A 14,915-nucleotide genomic window follows, 5' to 3' on the forward strand; every position below is an offset into this window, starting at 1 on the left:
CGCCCAGGAACATCACACTTTCCACTGACGACTTGGGGAAGGGCACAGAAGACAGCAGCAGAAGAGGGACTCGTTAACTACTCAGGAAGCCATACTGAACACAAAGAGGTCCCCTCCAAGAACTTGAGCAAAAAAGCCAAGCAGGCAGAGCCTTTGCTGACCTGTGAGCATCTCTACCCACAGGCAGGAGCCAGGAGAGAGCGAGTGCTCTGGATAACAAAGGGTGAGAACATGAAGAAGCACAGAGTGAGCTCGGTGGCAGCCAGTTGGTGCAGCCTGCACAGGGTCATCCATCTGTCCTCAGGACAAGGCAGGCAGCGAGGTCGCGGTTCCATTGCCATGGCGTCTTTCCCTCTCCCTGCCAGCTGTCAGGGTAGTATGAAAAGTACGTGTGTACGTGTGCAGGGGGTCAAGGGAGTTGAAGGTGAAGAGATCAAGGGCCACTTTTCCAAAGCCAAGAAAACAAAGGGAAGGAACCCCGACAGTGACTCCCCAGTAAGTCAACAGCACTGGAGACAAATGGCATGGGGGAATATCACAAGGGGGACTTCATGTGATTTCTCTGCCCCTAGGGTGGTTTTAGAGTCTTTTAAGAAGCGAGAGCCATTGGCTGCCCCCGAGAGCCGGGGGGGCAGCCGCACTGCGGTGAAGGGGAGAGCAGGTCAGCAGCACCTACTTTCTGATGCTCCCTTCTGGCTGGAACCAGGGTGACTCTTTTCATCACTTTCTTCACCAAACCAGTAGGACTTGGTACAAGGGAAATACCAGGGCCTGGGGATTCCGTACTGGCCTGAAAGCAAAGCACAGGTGTGAGCCAAGCTTGGCAACATCCCAGCATTCCCAAGGTACCCCAGCCAGGCACAGCTTCCTCAGTGTCTCTCCCTGACACAGCCTTTGGAGACAAGACGATGGGGATGGAGGTGGGGGAAGTGGGGGCTAATACTTGCTGAGACCTACTACATACAACCAACATCCTGCCCGTCTCTGAATCTTTCCAATAACCCCATGAGGCAGGGATCATCCCCACTTTACAGAGGAGGCACCTGAGGGATAAGCAGCCTGCTCAAGATCACTCAGCCAGTAAAGTGAGGGACACAGAACTGAATCCAGATCAGTACATAAAAAATCACACATTCAATGCAGGAAGTTCAAGTAGGAGTAGGTGATAAACATTTCATGGACTCTCAGAGGAAAGTCAGAAGGTGAACCAGAAAGGGTTAATCCTCACTCTCAGAACTTCACCTTCTATGAAAATGTATCCAAGGCAGGTCTTGGTCAAGGTGATTTGTTAAGGGAAGGATCAAAATGAATTTTTATGAATATTAATTTGATTAAGTCGTTGACAAGGGCTTAGAGCCAACATATCTTATTATTCACAAGCTGTACTCAGGAAACAGAACCTCTGCCAATGACAATTTGGGGGATACAGAATTTAAGAACTGGGTCACCACGGGGAGCAATCTCCTGGGCTGGCTGACCCAGTGTAACCCATCTGGGTTCATCTCCAAGCACTGACACTTACCAGCTCTGCAGCCACAGGCAAGTTACTTAACTTCTTGGAGTTACAGTTCTCTCATTTGCAAAAGTGGGTTAGAATGGTACCTCCCTCAGAGTGGTCTCAAGGATGAAATGAACCAAAATGTAAAAAGCACTTTGCACAGTGCTGGGCACACAGTGCTCAAGAAACAAGAACCAGATCAGTAGTAAGAGTTGTACTTTTAGCATCAGCTGCTTCTCCTTGGACTGTCTGCTTGCTGTGGCTCTAAAGCCCTAACCACTTCCCAGGATGACCCACGCCCTGAAGAATTCCAGCGCAAAGGGAGGAAAGCTCTGCAGCTAGAAATCCCACGTCCCCAGCAGGTGATGAAAGCCGCATGGAAGCTCAATGAACCTGGAAACACAGCCTCGATGTACCACGTCATCACCCCATAGAGGAAGGCGTCGAACAGCATCATGGAGACTGAGGTGGTGAGGTTGAAGCCATCTTCCTCCACGGGGCTCTCAAAGAGGTTGTCCCACTGCACCCCAATGCCCTGCTCCTCGAAAAGGGCGAAGTACTCACAGCCGAACCCAAAGGCCACGGGAGACAGCAGGCTCTGTGAGAAAGAGGCAAAAGTCACTCATCAATCTCCTTGTCGCTCATTTTCCTGTCACTGATAATGTAAATGCCACCTGGAGAAATATGAATTTGCAAAGTGGATCAATTACAAGATACGGAAATATTCATCTACAGAGTCCCTTTAGGGGTGTGGGCTCTCTGGCAGCATATAAAGTGATTCTATTTATACCTGCTCATTATGCAGACACATTTCAGAAATGCATATATGATGGAATGTAAAACTTAGAGAATTTTATGCTTCCAAAGGTGCCTCAAGGGCTCAGCGAGCCTGGATGTTATACACATACACACATTCATCAAGGTCCCCTCAAACTCCCTGCTCGGCCAGTGATGGCTCAGTGTCACGGGAGCCTGCCTGGGGCTGCTCATGTCTAAGAGGTCCAGACAGACAGACAGAAGCACCTGGAGCATCCTGTGAAAAACTTAGAGGAAAACTCACTCTTTCAAGGGCTGGCATACCCTTGAAGGCCTCGCCTCCTCCATACAAGGGTCGGGGAGTACTGAAGTCAGGAATGTGTGGGGAGATGGTTCACCTGCTCCTCAGGCTTTAAGTTCAGAATGTATTACTAAAGCAAAACCACATACTAGACACAAGAGTCCAGAAGGAGCCATCTCTGACCTCAAGAGCTTTCACTCAGAGGACTAAAGATAAACAATTTAATAAGAGACCATCTCTGCCTTCAAGGAGTAGACCCTAGAACTGAAGCTCAAGTCCATTGGATCTTCTATTCTTAGCTTGGAGGTGAAATATGAATTTGCAAAACCAATCAATCACAAGATATGAAGATATTCATCTACAGAGTCCCTTTAGGGGACTACAGCTGGGACTGCAGCCGCTGCAGGAGGGCCAGAGTTACTCACCGCGAAGATCTTGAGTGTGAAGCCCACATAGTCTTGCCACGCCACACACAGGACATAGGGCAGGTACAGCGTGAAGTAAATGATGCCCCCGCAGGCCGCGGCCAGGTTGGCTCTGGAGAAGAGCGTGCTGATCAAGAAGCACTGCAGGATGGTCACCACGGCGAACACGGACAAGAAGACAAACACCACGCTGGGGTCGCTGTAGGGCAGCAGGTTTCCTAACTGGGAAGGAAGAGACCCAGTGAGAGACTCAACAAGCAGTGATCTGCGGGAAGCAGCCAGGGCTTATTCCTACTCATCGCAGAGACAACACAGAGGAAGAGGGCTGCTCACTTTTCTCAAGAGTGAACAGAAGCCTAGAGAAGGGAAATGATGAGCCAGAGACCACACAGCAATGTAACGGTAGAGCCAGAAACAGGACCCAGTCCAGGGCTGACATTCACCAAGATTCATCTCAACAGACAGTTGTGTCCTCTGTTTCTCCAGGAAATAATACCACCTGGTTTCTCCTTGTATAAGGACTCTGACTCTTGGCACCAGGAAAGAACGGTGGGAGACAGCAGCCCACGTGACTTTTCCCTCCAAAAGCCAAGGAGAATGGCCAGCCCATCTTAACACCCTCCTTGATAACCTGCCGTGGATTCTGGATCCCCACCATCATCCAAATTCTGTGGACCTTTCAAGCTTCTCTCTAGTAGTTTATCCTTTTTCAGCAGGACCTGCCAGCACATGGCTGTCCCAAAGCAACTCTCACCCACCGGCCACAGGACCACCACCCCCTCCACAGAGCTTGGCTCTTACGGTCAGATATCAGGGCATGAGAAGGGGGTGATTTTAGCAAGAACTGCTCTGCCATACAATCAGGTGACCTCAGTGAGGTCCTTAACCTTCCTTGGCCTCATTTCCTTGTATGTTAAATGGGTTATTTAGTGAGGATATCATAAAACAGAACATGTATGTGCTAAAAACAGCACTTGGCAATTAGTAAGTGTTCATTTGTAATGAACAGTAGTATTAAATTAAATGTTAGTGCCTTTTGTTTTGTAACCAACCCCCCTTTAAAAAACATTAATTTTTGCACAATGCATCCTTAAGTGAAATGACTGAGAAAAGAAGATTGGCATATAAACCTATTAATGTAAGGAGTGGACACAGAGCTGCACTGTACGAAGTCCCCTTGAAGGAAAAACTTGTTGCCTGGCTGTCAGCAGACAGCCTCAGGTGACAACTCTGGGTTTGTCACAGCTGCAGGGAACACCTGGCCCTGAGACATGCTCTTCCAATGACTGACAGGCATGGGAAATGGGGTTTCAGGGAGGGAGGCCTTAAGGTAACCTAAATGGCCGGACATTTCAGCTCCATGTCGGGACAACTCCGGCAACAGTGCCCATGAGCGTGGCCATGCATCAAAGGTCGACTCCTCCCTCGGCTCAATTCTGCGTCTTCCCCATCCCTCCTGCAGACATAGGTCCCTAATAAATACCCATATGCCAAACTCTGTCTCAGCCTCTGCTTCCAGAAAACCTTAACGTGTAACAGTATCTACCTTTCTGATCGTTGCTTTTAGAAATTCTAGCAGAATCATCACCCATAACATCTAGGAAAATGAGCAGCACTCAGATGCTGCCATGAACCACTGCCAAGCAGACAGCCTGGTGTAGTTAAGTGTCTGCTCACCTGGGAAACAAGACCCCTGGGTTCTGGTCCTGCATAGCTGCTAACCAGCTGGGTTGGCCCTTCTCTGGGCCTCACTCTCCCCAACTAGAAAGTGCTCCCAGGGAATCCATGCTTTCCTTCTCCTCATGTAGCCCGTGTGTGGCTGTTCAGGAGTTCCTCGGCAGGGAGGAGCTGGGGAGGCAGCTTACTTTCAGGATGACCACCAGCAGGCCGGCGCTCACGAGCAGAGGGATGAGGCTACTGATGAACCAGCTGAACCAGAGGATGCTGTTATCCAGGCCCATGATGCGCATGGTCTCCTTCAGCCGCGCCTCCTTCTCGTACACGATGCCCTTGATGATCACAGCCACAGAGTAGATCCAGGCCAGCGTCATGAAGAGGGGCATTGACCGGCTCATGACCCGCAAGAAGCTGGAAGGCCAGCAGCAGGATAAAGGTCAATGTGAGCCCGGCTCCCGCGTGCACGAGAAAGCACCAGGACTGAGCCCGAGATGGGCAGACCCGTGCAGTCGGACGGGCACACCCGGTGAGCAGGGCAATGCAGGGGCAGAAATCACACTAACAAAGTACTGCCAAATGAAATGTCTTTGGGGGGCCTGCCTTAGTCACCAGGTGGCTGTGAGATGGCACTAAGCTAAATGTGGGTGATTTTAAAGCACTAAAACCAAACCAAACCAAAACAAAAAGCCCAGTTCATTATCTCATGAAAGCTCTACATCTTCAAGGTCATCTCACTATCAGCCTGCCTTGCATAACTGTTATGACAGATGGTGCAGAAACACACTTCAGGAGGCTCTTGTCAGTAATATTTCAGATTCCAAACTAAAATGGGAAATGCAGTTGTGTAAAAGAGACACAGGATCTGGACTCTGCAACTCAAGGTTCAAGCCCCAGCTTGACCACTGTGCACTTCCAGAGTAAGTGACAACAGGCAAAGGCTCTGACTGCTTCTGACCTTCCATCACGTCTCCATCTTAACGCATCCTTTCCAAAGTAAGTCCCCACTTAGGGGGTCTTTGGAAAAGTCTTTCTTTGGAAAATATTGGCTAATCTTTCTGAAGGTGAAAAAGAAGATAAATCCAGGTGACCTGGAAAAGCTAGAGTGAGCCCTGCGAGGAAATAGGTTGTTCAATGCGAAGTGGGGAGAAATACAAAGGGAGGAACGCCGCTCCTTCTGCACTGGGATCTCTAAACACACACACACACACACCCCCCAGAGAATAAGAGAGTTTCAGGAACTTGTGAGAGATGTTATACATTTCAGATGCCGGCAATAACTGCACCTCGGCCAGTTCTCTCTCACAAGAAGTCATTAGCTCCACAGGCACAGTCCCCACAAAGAGAACTCGGCAGCAGTGACAAAGCACTAAAAGATTATCTAAAACGTCTAAGATAAAAAGGCCTTGATCAGTTGTATATTTGTATTGTTTGAAAACACAGTTTCCCATGTACAGAAAGGAAGCAGACAAACGGATGTGAAGTCAGCTTTCTAGGTCTAGGACACCATGTCTCTGAGTGTAGGGGACGCGTGGATGTGTGCGTGCATTTGGCATGTGCTCATCACCACACACTTTAAACCTGCAGTGTGAGCCGATTTTGACCAAAGGGATAGATTATAAAAAATAAAAGTTCTGGTAACCATGGACGAGAAAGGAGTGAGATTCCCGGTGTGTGAACACACATGTGTCTGTGGCTTGGCTGAAATGGTCAACTACCTACAGCTGGCATCTTATTTCTTGAAATCTCCATAAAATTCAAAAACAAACTTTTTTGCAGTAACCAACTGTTTAACTAGTTAACACACATATGAATATAATCAAAGCATTCTGTTTCCTCCCTTGGGGGGTGTGTGTGTATGTGTGTGTGTGCGTGCATGCATGCGCACCACCTGGGGACAGTGTTAACTGGTTAATACAGATGGTGGCTTACTGGCAACTTACATGTCATCGACATAACAGGGGTAGGGCATCTGCTGCATGTAGATGCCGGTTTTCTTCTCTGCGCCCGTCAGTACGCTGATGATCGCCTGCTCCACGACATCCTGCAAGTAGGCGAAGCCCCCCCAGACGTACCGCATGTCCTCAAAGGGGTCAGCCCGAGGACCAGGGTCCCAGTACCTAGAACCAAACCACAGGTGATCAAACACTCCTTAGACTCGCACAATAAAAAATTTCAGTCACCCACAATCCTACCACCATTACAGATCCACCATTCTTATTTCTGTGTCTTATTCTCCGGTCTCCATTGACATGTACACCCGTTTTTAAATAGATATAATTGGAATGAGCAAATCACCTGCTGATTTGGTTTTATTCCCCTCCACTGGCTACCTAACATTGCATCAAGAGGACATGCCAAAATTTACTTAACCATGCCCTTTTATATTGGTTGTTTACCCCATTTTATTTAATTTTTTATTTTTTAAAATTGGGGGGGGGCTGTAATTAGGTTTATTTATTATTTTTGTAATGGAGGTAATGGGGATTGAACCAAGGACCTCATGCGTGCTAAGCATGCACTCTACCACTGAGCTATACCCACCCCCACCCCCGCTCCTTTTTAGAAAAATGGATAACACTAGCCCAGGGAACCTAATATCTTTTCCTTTCTTCTTTTTCTCCTGTTGATTTAATTCCTTAGGACTAATTCCCTTGAATGGAAATGCTGAACCACAGGATGGTATTTTATGATCTCTGAAACTGTCGTGTCCAGCAACGAATGTGCCAATTACACCCAAATCATGCCGCCGATCTGAGCTATCCTGTGTGAGAAATTTCTACCAAATTGCTGGTTAAGATAAAGCACCTCCAGTCACGTTAGCTGTTCCTGACTTCCCCGAGGCTGGTCGGCACGACGGGCTTCGACTTACCCATCCTTGATCTTGTTTGTCCTCTCCACGTTGTCGATGTCCATTCGGATCTTGTACTTGACGTGATGGGGCAGCTCCACACTGCCGGGAGGAATCCCAGTGAACACAATCCCAGCCCAGAACTTCCTCTCGTCCAGCAGCTCCATGGACTTGTTGATGAGCCGAACCTCGGTGGCTACTGGTTCTAGCTTGTTCAGGTTCACGCACTGAAGGAAGAAGAGCCGTCGTGAGACGGTGATGGCCAGGAAAACAGGCAGAGGTCCAAGCAGAGTCTGTGCTAAGAGGGAGGCACTAAGTGCACGACTTTTATCCTCACTCTCTAATCCTCTCTAAAGTCATTTTCCAGTATTCAACCGAAAATGGTTCACTTGGGTTTTTAACTGCAATTAAGAAAAATGTTGGAAGTACTTAGAGGTAAGTTACTTATATTGATTTTTGTGACAGGAAAGAGGTTGAAACAATGATCAAACCCTCTTTTCTCAGTTTTCTTGGCAATTTTGAGTCATAACAATGAAACAAACAGATCAAAAGAAAAAAAAAGCCTTTCATTTGTCCCTATTAAGTCACATCATATTTAGGATTAATTTTTAAAAATGTAATCAGTTCTATTAGATTTTAGATAAGTTCCTAAGTAGTGATTTTTTTAAAGGGAATGTTTTGTTGCCCTTAGGTACTGGGATATCAAAACACAGAAAAACCTAGAAGACAATGGATAGAGACATTCCTGAGTCAGATAGAATAAAGCAAGAAATTAGGTCTGTTTATTTACTCATGCAGTCATTCAACTAACATTTATTGAGTGCCTTTTTGTATACCACACCCTATGTTAGGTTTGAGGAATACTACTGTAACTAAGACTATGTGTTATTTTTAAGCTTTACTCCAATCCGAACCCTACTGCACCAGCTGAGACAAAGAAGCCAAAGCCTTTTGTAAATGGTCCACAGAACTGATCCTCACCTCCATGAAGCGAGAGATGGTCTGGATTGCCTGGTTGGTCTCGTTGAAGGCTTCTCTCCAGGTGTACACAGAGCCATTCGTGGACTGGACATCCTCTGGGTGCTTGGCCAGAAACGCCACGATATCTTTGGCTGTCCAATCTAAGCCTTCCAGTCGCTGTTCCCAAAAGTGGTCATTGCCTCTACTGTCCAGCAGCGTCTGCCATTCCAATGAGAAATGTACCAATAGTCAACACCAACTAAGTCTTGACAAGCACTATATGATTTACAAAACCCTTTCACGTACATTGTCTTTTTTTTTTTTTTACTCTTCATAGGAAACTGTCAGGTAGGTAACCATGTTCTCATTTTACAGGTGAGAATACTGAGGTTGAAAAAAAAAAGAATATGGTTTTAACCAAGGATGAGGCATAATATTGACAGGCATGGAGTTGAGATTAAATATCAGAACAGTCTGAATCCAGAGTCCACATGTTTGTAGCCTAGCTTCACAGTGAACAGTATTCCCTACAGTAATAACGATAATTCTTATACTCTGCATCATTACTATACTGGCTTATTTAATTGCTTTAGCTCATACAACTCCATAAGAAAGGTATCTTTAACAGTTTCCATCTCACAGATGGAAAAACAGAGGGGTCAAATCCCCAACACAAGGTCACACAGCTAGTAAGTAACAAAGCCAGCAAACGAGACATGGGCTCTGAATCTACCATACCTCCCCACTGCATTATTATTGCCTTCTCTTTTAAGGCCCAGGCTGATGACTCCTCATGAAGACTCTCTTCTCTAGACAGAATTAAGACAAACCTACTTCTGCTATTTCATTTGGGAAAAGAATTCTGCTGTTTAACCAGGTAAAATATGATCTGTCCCAATTGTAGGGCTCATGAGTCATGCTTGTAAAGGAGGTTTGTTTTCCATGTCTTCTTCCCCAGCTGGTTGGCTCTCCATGTGGGTCAACATGGAAGAGAAGAACAAACGCCCCTGGTGCTTGGCCAGTAGGTGCAGAGGACCGGGGCAAGGGCCTGCACAGCTGTGCCGCCAGAAAAATGAGTCTGCTCCAACCCCAGCTCATGGAAAAGGAGATCAGCTGCAACTCCTGCCACACCTTCGGGAAGGTGCACGAAACTCTGGCTCTACTGAAATGGACTCTCTAAGGGACCAACCTGAGCTATATTTTAAAACAGTCTTATTTCTACTAAGATTTTAAGTTTTCCCCCCATGTAGCTTCATATTTATTATTTTAAAGGCAGCATAATGGTTTTTTATAAAGAACATATACTAGAATTTCTTTAACTATTCCTGTACTGCTAAGCATTTAGTCTATTTCTAATTTCTTATAATAACAGGTACCAAAGCAATAACATTTTCCCTCATACAGTGACTTCTTTCTTCAAAATTATTTCTGTATGGGATACATCCCTGAGGGTGTATGGAATGAAGGTACACAGATAGCTCATTTTTTATGGTTCTTACAATTTTTATTTCAAATTGCTTTCCTGCAGGGAGTAACAATTTACACTGTCATCAGTTAAGATGTGTATTTTTGTTAACAAAATAGATACAAAAGTGTACCCCACAAAAGTTCACAGGAGTATGGGTTAGTGATTCTGAAACGAGTTTATTTGGGGACTTGAACTGAGCAAGTAAGACCTGAATGAAGACACATGGCATTTGGGGTGAGACCTGCCCTGCCCAGTGTGGCTTTGGGCAACATGGCCACAGAGCGCAGCCAGGCCAGAAAGATGCGCCCAGTGAGATCACTGACCCGGAGGCTGCTCTAGGGTGAGGGAGGGGACCGGGGGACCCTGGATCACCCTCAAGGGGCAGGGCCAGGGAGACAGCAGGGCCTCAAGATGAAGGAGACCGACAGCAGGTAAGAAAGGAGAACAGTTTGAGTGCTGTGACTCAACAGAGAAGTGCCTCTGGATCCGTGGGGTGATGGCAGCAGGTGTAGACAGAGCCAGAGACAGAGGAAAGATAAGAGCTACCACAGAGCAGAACGGTGGTTCCCAGGGGCTGGGGGAAACGGGGAGGTCAAAGGGTACCGAGTTTCAGACATGCAGTGTAAACAGTTCTGGGGATCTAACATGCAGCGTGGTGACTATAGTTAAGGATTCTGCACTGCACGCTTGACACTTAGCTTGATTGTGGTGATCATTTCCCAGGTATATACATATATCTGAACACTAAGTTGCATACCTTAAATACATACACTTTGTTTATTTTTTAATTTTTAACACCTTTATTATGGTGTGATTCCTGTAAACTGCACATATTTCAGATGTACAGTTTGATGAATTTTGATAGATGTATACACCAATGAAACTACCACCACTATCAAGATAGCTACATACACTTTTAATTTGTCAATTATGCCTGAATAAAGCTGAAAAAAAGAAAGAAAGAGAAGAGCTACCCTAACAGAAGCAGAAGCCTCTGGCATCCTCACATGTACCAGAGGCGAGGCTGTAATGGGTGCAGAGGACTGAGAAGCCCAAGCTTTGGAGTTAAACACTCCTTAATAGAGAAAAGCAAGCAGCTGGGGAAGGCTCCTTCAACTTCCCACCCACAGGCTGATGAGTCTCCAACTGGTGTCTCCAGCCTAACCACCTCCTGCACTCCAGGCCCCAGTACCCACTAGCCTGTTGGACATCCCTGCCGTCCACAGCTAGAAATCAAGATTCAACCTGATGCTCCCCTCTCTTTCATGCCTCCTCAATCAAGCAGTTACCATGCTTTGTCTCCTGCTGATACCTTCACCACCTACTTGGATAGCCTCCACCTAGTCTCTGCCTTTCGCCTTTCCCCTCTTCAATCTACTTGTCTTATCAAAGGAATATATCTATAGCTCCCCTTGCTTAAAATCCTTTCATGGTCCCCCAGAACTTAAAGTAAAGGTCCCTGGCTTGACACCCAAAGACTTCTAAACCACATGCCATGCGTTCCTCCCCAGCCACAGCTCCTACACCTCCTACCACACATCCTGGGTTCTCCCAGCAGGATTCCTAGTGAGTGCCACAGCTATGTTTACAAGAACCTCGACCCCAAATAATGGGGAGCTTAAGAGATGCTGGAGCATCCAAGCCAAACTCTCCATTAAAGAGTAGGGGAAGTATCTGTCTGCCTACAGACAAAAACTCACGGAGTCCCTTCAAAGGGGTCCCTCATCATTCCCTGAGGCTCCGAAAAAGACAAGTTCAGCAAGTAGAAATGTAGATTCCAAGGCGAGGACCAGGAAGAAGAGGTCTGAGACCACATCTGGGTCTATGGCACTATTGGTGGCTGGACCCCATGAACCCCTTTTGAAGGAGATGCTGGAGCCCCACAGAGACCCATCCCTAAAGGGCGTAAGTTATTATCATTATTACTAGTAGTTAGGAATCATTCAGTAAATCCATACAAATTATTGTTTGTATTCTTCTGACTAAAGTCCCTTGGTTTTCAAAGGTCCTCAACTTAAAAATTCTGCACATATAGCAAAACTAGTGTAACAAAGATGACTCCAGCTTTCCCAGCATCAGAAGGTCCCCCGGGTATCATTCCTCCCAGGGCCTCAGGGGACAGACTTTAGCCTGGGGAAAGTACCTCTCAGGCTACATACTGCCTCTTAATACCCAGCTGCCCCTCTGATCAATGAGGTGTCAAGCCAAGAGACCTGGCAAAATCCATTCGGGCTTTTTAATAGCAGCAGGAACAAAAGGAAGAGGCCTTGCTCACCATGGAGACAGGAAATAGTCTAATGATTCTCTGACTCAGCCCAAGGCAGGGATGATGTGATTAAATGGTACTCAGGCTCAAGCAAGAGAGACATTCTGTTCTTGATCAGACTCCTCTGCTTTTGAATCCAATTGTCTCTAGAGCACTTATCCCTTTTCAAGTAGCTCTGAAGCACTAAGTGCAATTCCCCTCCATGCAGTGACAGTGGCTCCGTGTTCACACAGTGTCTTGGGGAGCGAGTATCTCAGACAGGTCTGCAGGTCAGACCAGGCCTTTGTTCCCACACCTGTCTGAGACCTACAAGGACATCGTAGGGCTAAGTAAGATGCTGTGGTTGGCTCTAGAGCCAGAAATAAAAATAATCAGGGTCCTGCAATCACCAAACTCTTGTTCCAAATACCAGCTGCAAGTTTCTTAGAAACCTAATTTTTGACCACCAGACACATCGATGCTGATCAGTGGTATATAGTCTGTGCACCATCACCTGTAGCTCTGCAAAGGTAACAATGCTCAATACGTCTGTGCTGCTTAAATGTAAAGAATTCTCATCTCTGTCACTTGTGGGAAAGTGGTGAGACACTCACCTTTAGCACCAAACAGGCACATGGTAATCAGAGGGACACTCACCCGGACAAGGTCCAGTTCTGGGCTGCTCTCCATGAAGGTCCAGATCTTAGGGCTGAGCTCTTCCCACATGCCTTCCAGGTCATGAAACACAGCCAGTTCCTGGAAGGTCTTATTCACCTGAAGTCAAGCCAGGAGCCAGGGGCAGCATAAAAAAAAGGGAAGAGAGGCAAAGATATGAGGAACTCAGTTGCTCCCTAGAAGGATGCTCCATCACAGCAGCTTTTTCGTAGTCCTTCCCCTCCCTGAGAAGTGCCTGCCTGCAGCGGCAAGTCAAATACCTAAGGCTGGGGAGCTGGCCCTCAACCGTCAGCTCGGGTCTGGGTCAGGCTGGAGGCTCTCACTCTTGGAAATCCCAGGGGAGCTGTAAGTATACTCAGTACACTCCATCTGAAGCTGCCTTTACTTTTTGTCTATAATTCTAGGAGGAGTCTGTAGAAGGATTCTTGGGTCCAGGAGGCTTACCTCAGCCATAACCTGCCTTGTGGCTGGAGTGTCAGGTGTATACAGGATCTTCCCAACAAGCAGAGGCTTGAGAGCTTTCCATATGATGCGGGAAAGAGGACTGGACTCCAAATTCTTCATCAAATCATTGCAATAAGGAGCTATGAAGAGAATGAAAGGCAGTTATCTCCATGCATGGTCATATACTTGTAGGAACTAACCAGAGCTTTGGAGCCAGAGGGCCAGTCATGGGTTCAAATCCCAGCTCTACTACTTAATAGCTAAGTAACAAATCACTTGTCTGAGTTTCAGTTAGCTGCTCTGTAAAAACAAAGTTAATGGCCTCTACTTGGCAGAGATGTGGAGAGATTAACTGAGATGTTATCTGTAGAGCCCCTAGAACAATGCCTGATAAATAATCAGAGCTTATTAGAACACTTATGATGGACAACTCACAACTGAGACCATTTAGAAAAATGTTTTTACTATGCACAAGGCTACATAACTCTAGGTTCATGACTCTAGATGGCTTACACCAGCCCTCACCAGTTTGTTTTCATTGGAAAGAGAGGGCTGGATTCTGCTTTTTTCAAGCAGAAATAAAAAATCTGTAGGTCTCATCACAAGTATAAGTAATAAATGTAATAAAAATCCCAAACTGAAAAATCCCAAGTTATAATAGACAATAGGGTTTGATTATCTAGAAGGATTCCTAAATTAAAGAAAAAATTCATTCTGAGTTTTTAGATACCAAGTATCCTCTACATGCTGCAAAGATAACATACACACATATATTTTTTAAAGAAGATTTTCTCCCAATTACATCTGTTGCAAAAATAAGGGTTCTCTTGGATTGACTTGCCAAGGGAGTGGAGGGGATTGCATTTCACAAAACTGTCCACAATGCCATATCCCTCAGGCTTGCACAGCAACCAGCAATGTCTGGAGGGCTTTACTCCAGAGAAGAATAAAAGGTTCTTATGTTACAGTAACACACAAAAAGCTGCCTCACTCAGTGTCTGAAAGACACACCTGCGGCTGGAAATGGAGAAAGGCTCACTCGCATCATGTTTTCAAGGAAAAAGATGCCATTGTCTAAAACTGTAACACCAGCTCCCTGCTGCCACCAGGCACAGGACACACATCCCCACAAAACTGCCTGAGCGTGGGGAGCAGCTATGGAGTTACAAGGCTCTTTAACACCGACTAGCAGCTAAGAACCAAAAACAAACAGCAGATCAAATGCCCGAGTCTGACGGCACACACACCACCATGAACAGGTACTTTGGAGGCTCTGTGGTTCAGCGGGAAAAAGCACGGAGCCGGGTAGATCTGATTTAATCTTGGCTCTTGAAGATTAGTTACAGTGTGGCTTTGACAAAGTCGCTGAACTTCTCTGAGCCTATAAAATGTAGGGTTACAAAACATTCCTTATTGTAGGGTTAAATGAGATAAATAAAATGTATAGTACATAAGAAATGTTCCTTAAATGTTAGCTTTTATTGTTGTTGTTGTTTTTGTTATTTAAGTTTTTATTATAAAGCCTACTTCAATGAGGGGGCACTCAAGAGAGAGACGATCCTTGCTCACTCCGGGAACCCACCCTCCTCCATCCCCCAGAAAACTGAGGAGACTGGCT

The 14,915-nt window shown here is 46.2% G+C and overlaps 1 protein-coding gene across 1 annotated transcript in view; it reads right to left on the reverse strand.

Annotated features, from left to right (window-relative positions):
- Positions 1-14,915, reverse strand: part of ABCA1 (ATP binding cassette subfamily A member 1) — a 126,646-nt gene that overhangs the window by 40,559 nt on the left and 71,172 nt on the right. Inside the window, exons 10-18 of the mRNA XM_015247208.3 lie at positions 13,298-13,437; positions 12,836-12,952; positions 8,487-8,684; positions 7,527-7,732; positions 6,598-6,774; positions 4,846-5,068; positions 2,981-3,202; positions 1,892-2,096; positions 677-790 (exon numbers count right to left, since the gene is read on the reverse strand). Coding sequence (XP_015102694.1) covers positions 677-790; positions 1,892-2,096; positions 2,981-3,202; positions 4,846-5,068; positions 6,598-6,774; positions 7,527-7,732; positions 8,487-8,684; positions 12,836-12,952; positions 13,298-13,437 — 1,602 coding nt within the window. The remainder of the gene's footprint in view (positions 1-676; positions 791-1,891; positions 2,097-2,980; positions 3,203-4,845; positions 5,069-6,597; positions 6,775-7,526; positions 7,733-8,486; positions 8,685-12,835; positions 12,953-13,297; positions 13,438-14,915) is intronic.

Source organism: Vicugna pacos, chromosome 4 (assembly GCF_048564905.1).
Source record: "Vicugna pacos chromosome 4, VicPac4, whole genome shotgun sequence".
Taxonomy (NCBI): Eukaryota; Metazoa; Chordata; class Mammalia; order Artiodactyla; family Camelidae; genus Vicugna; species Vicugna pacos.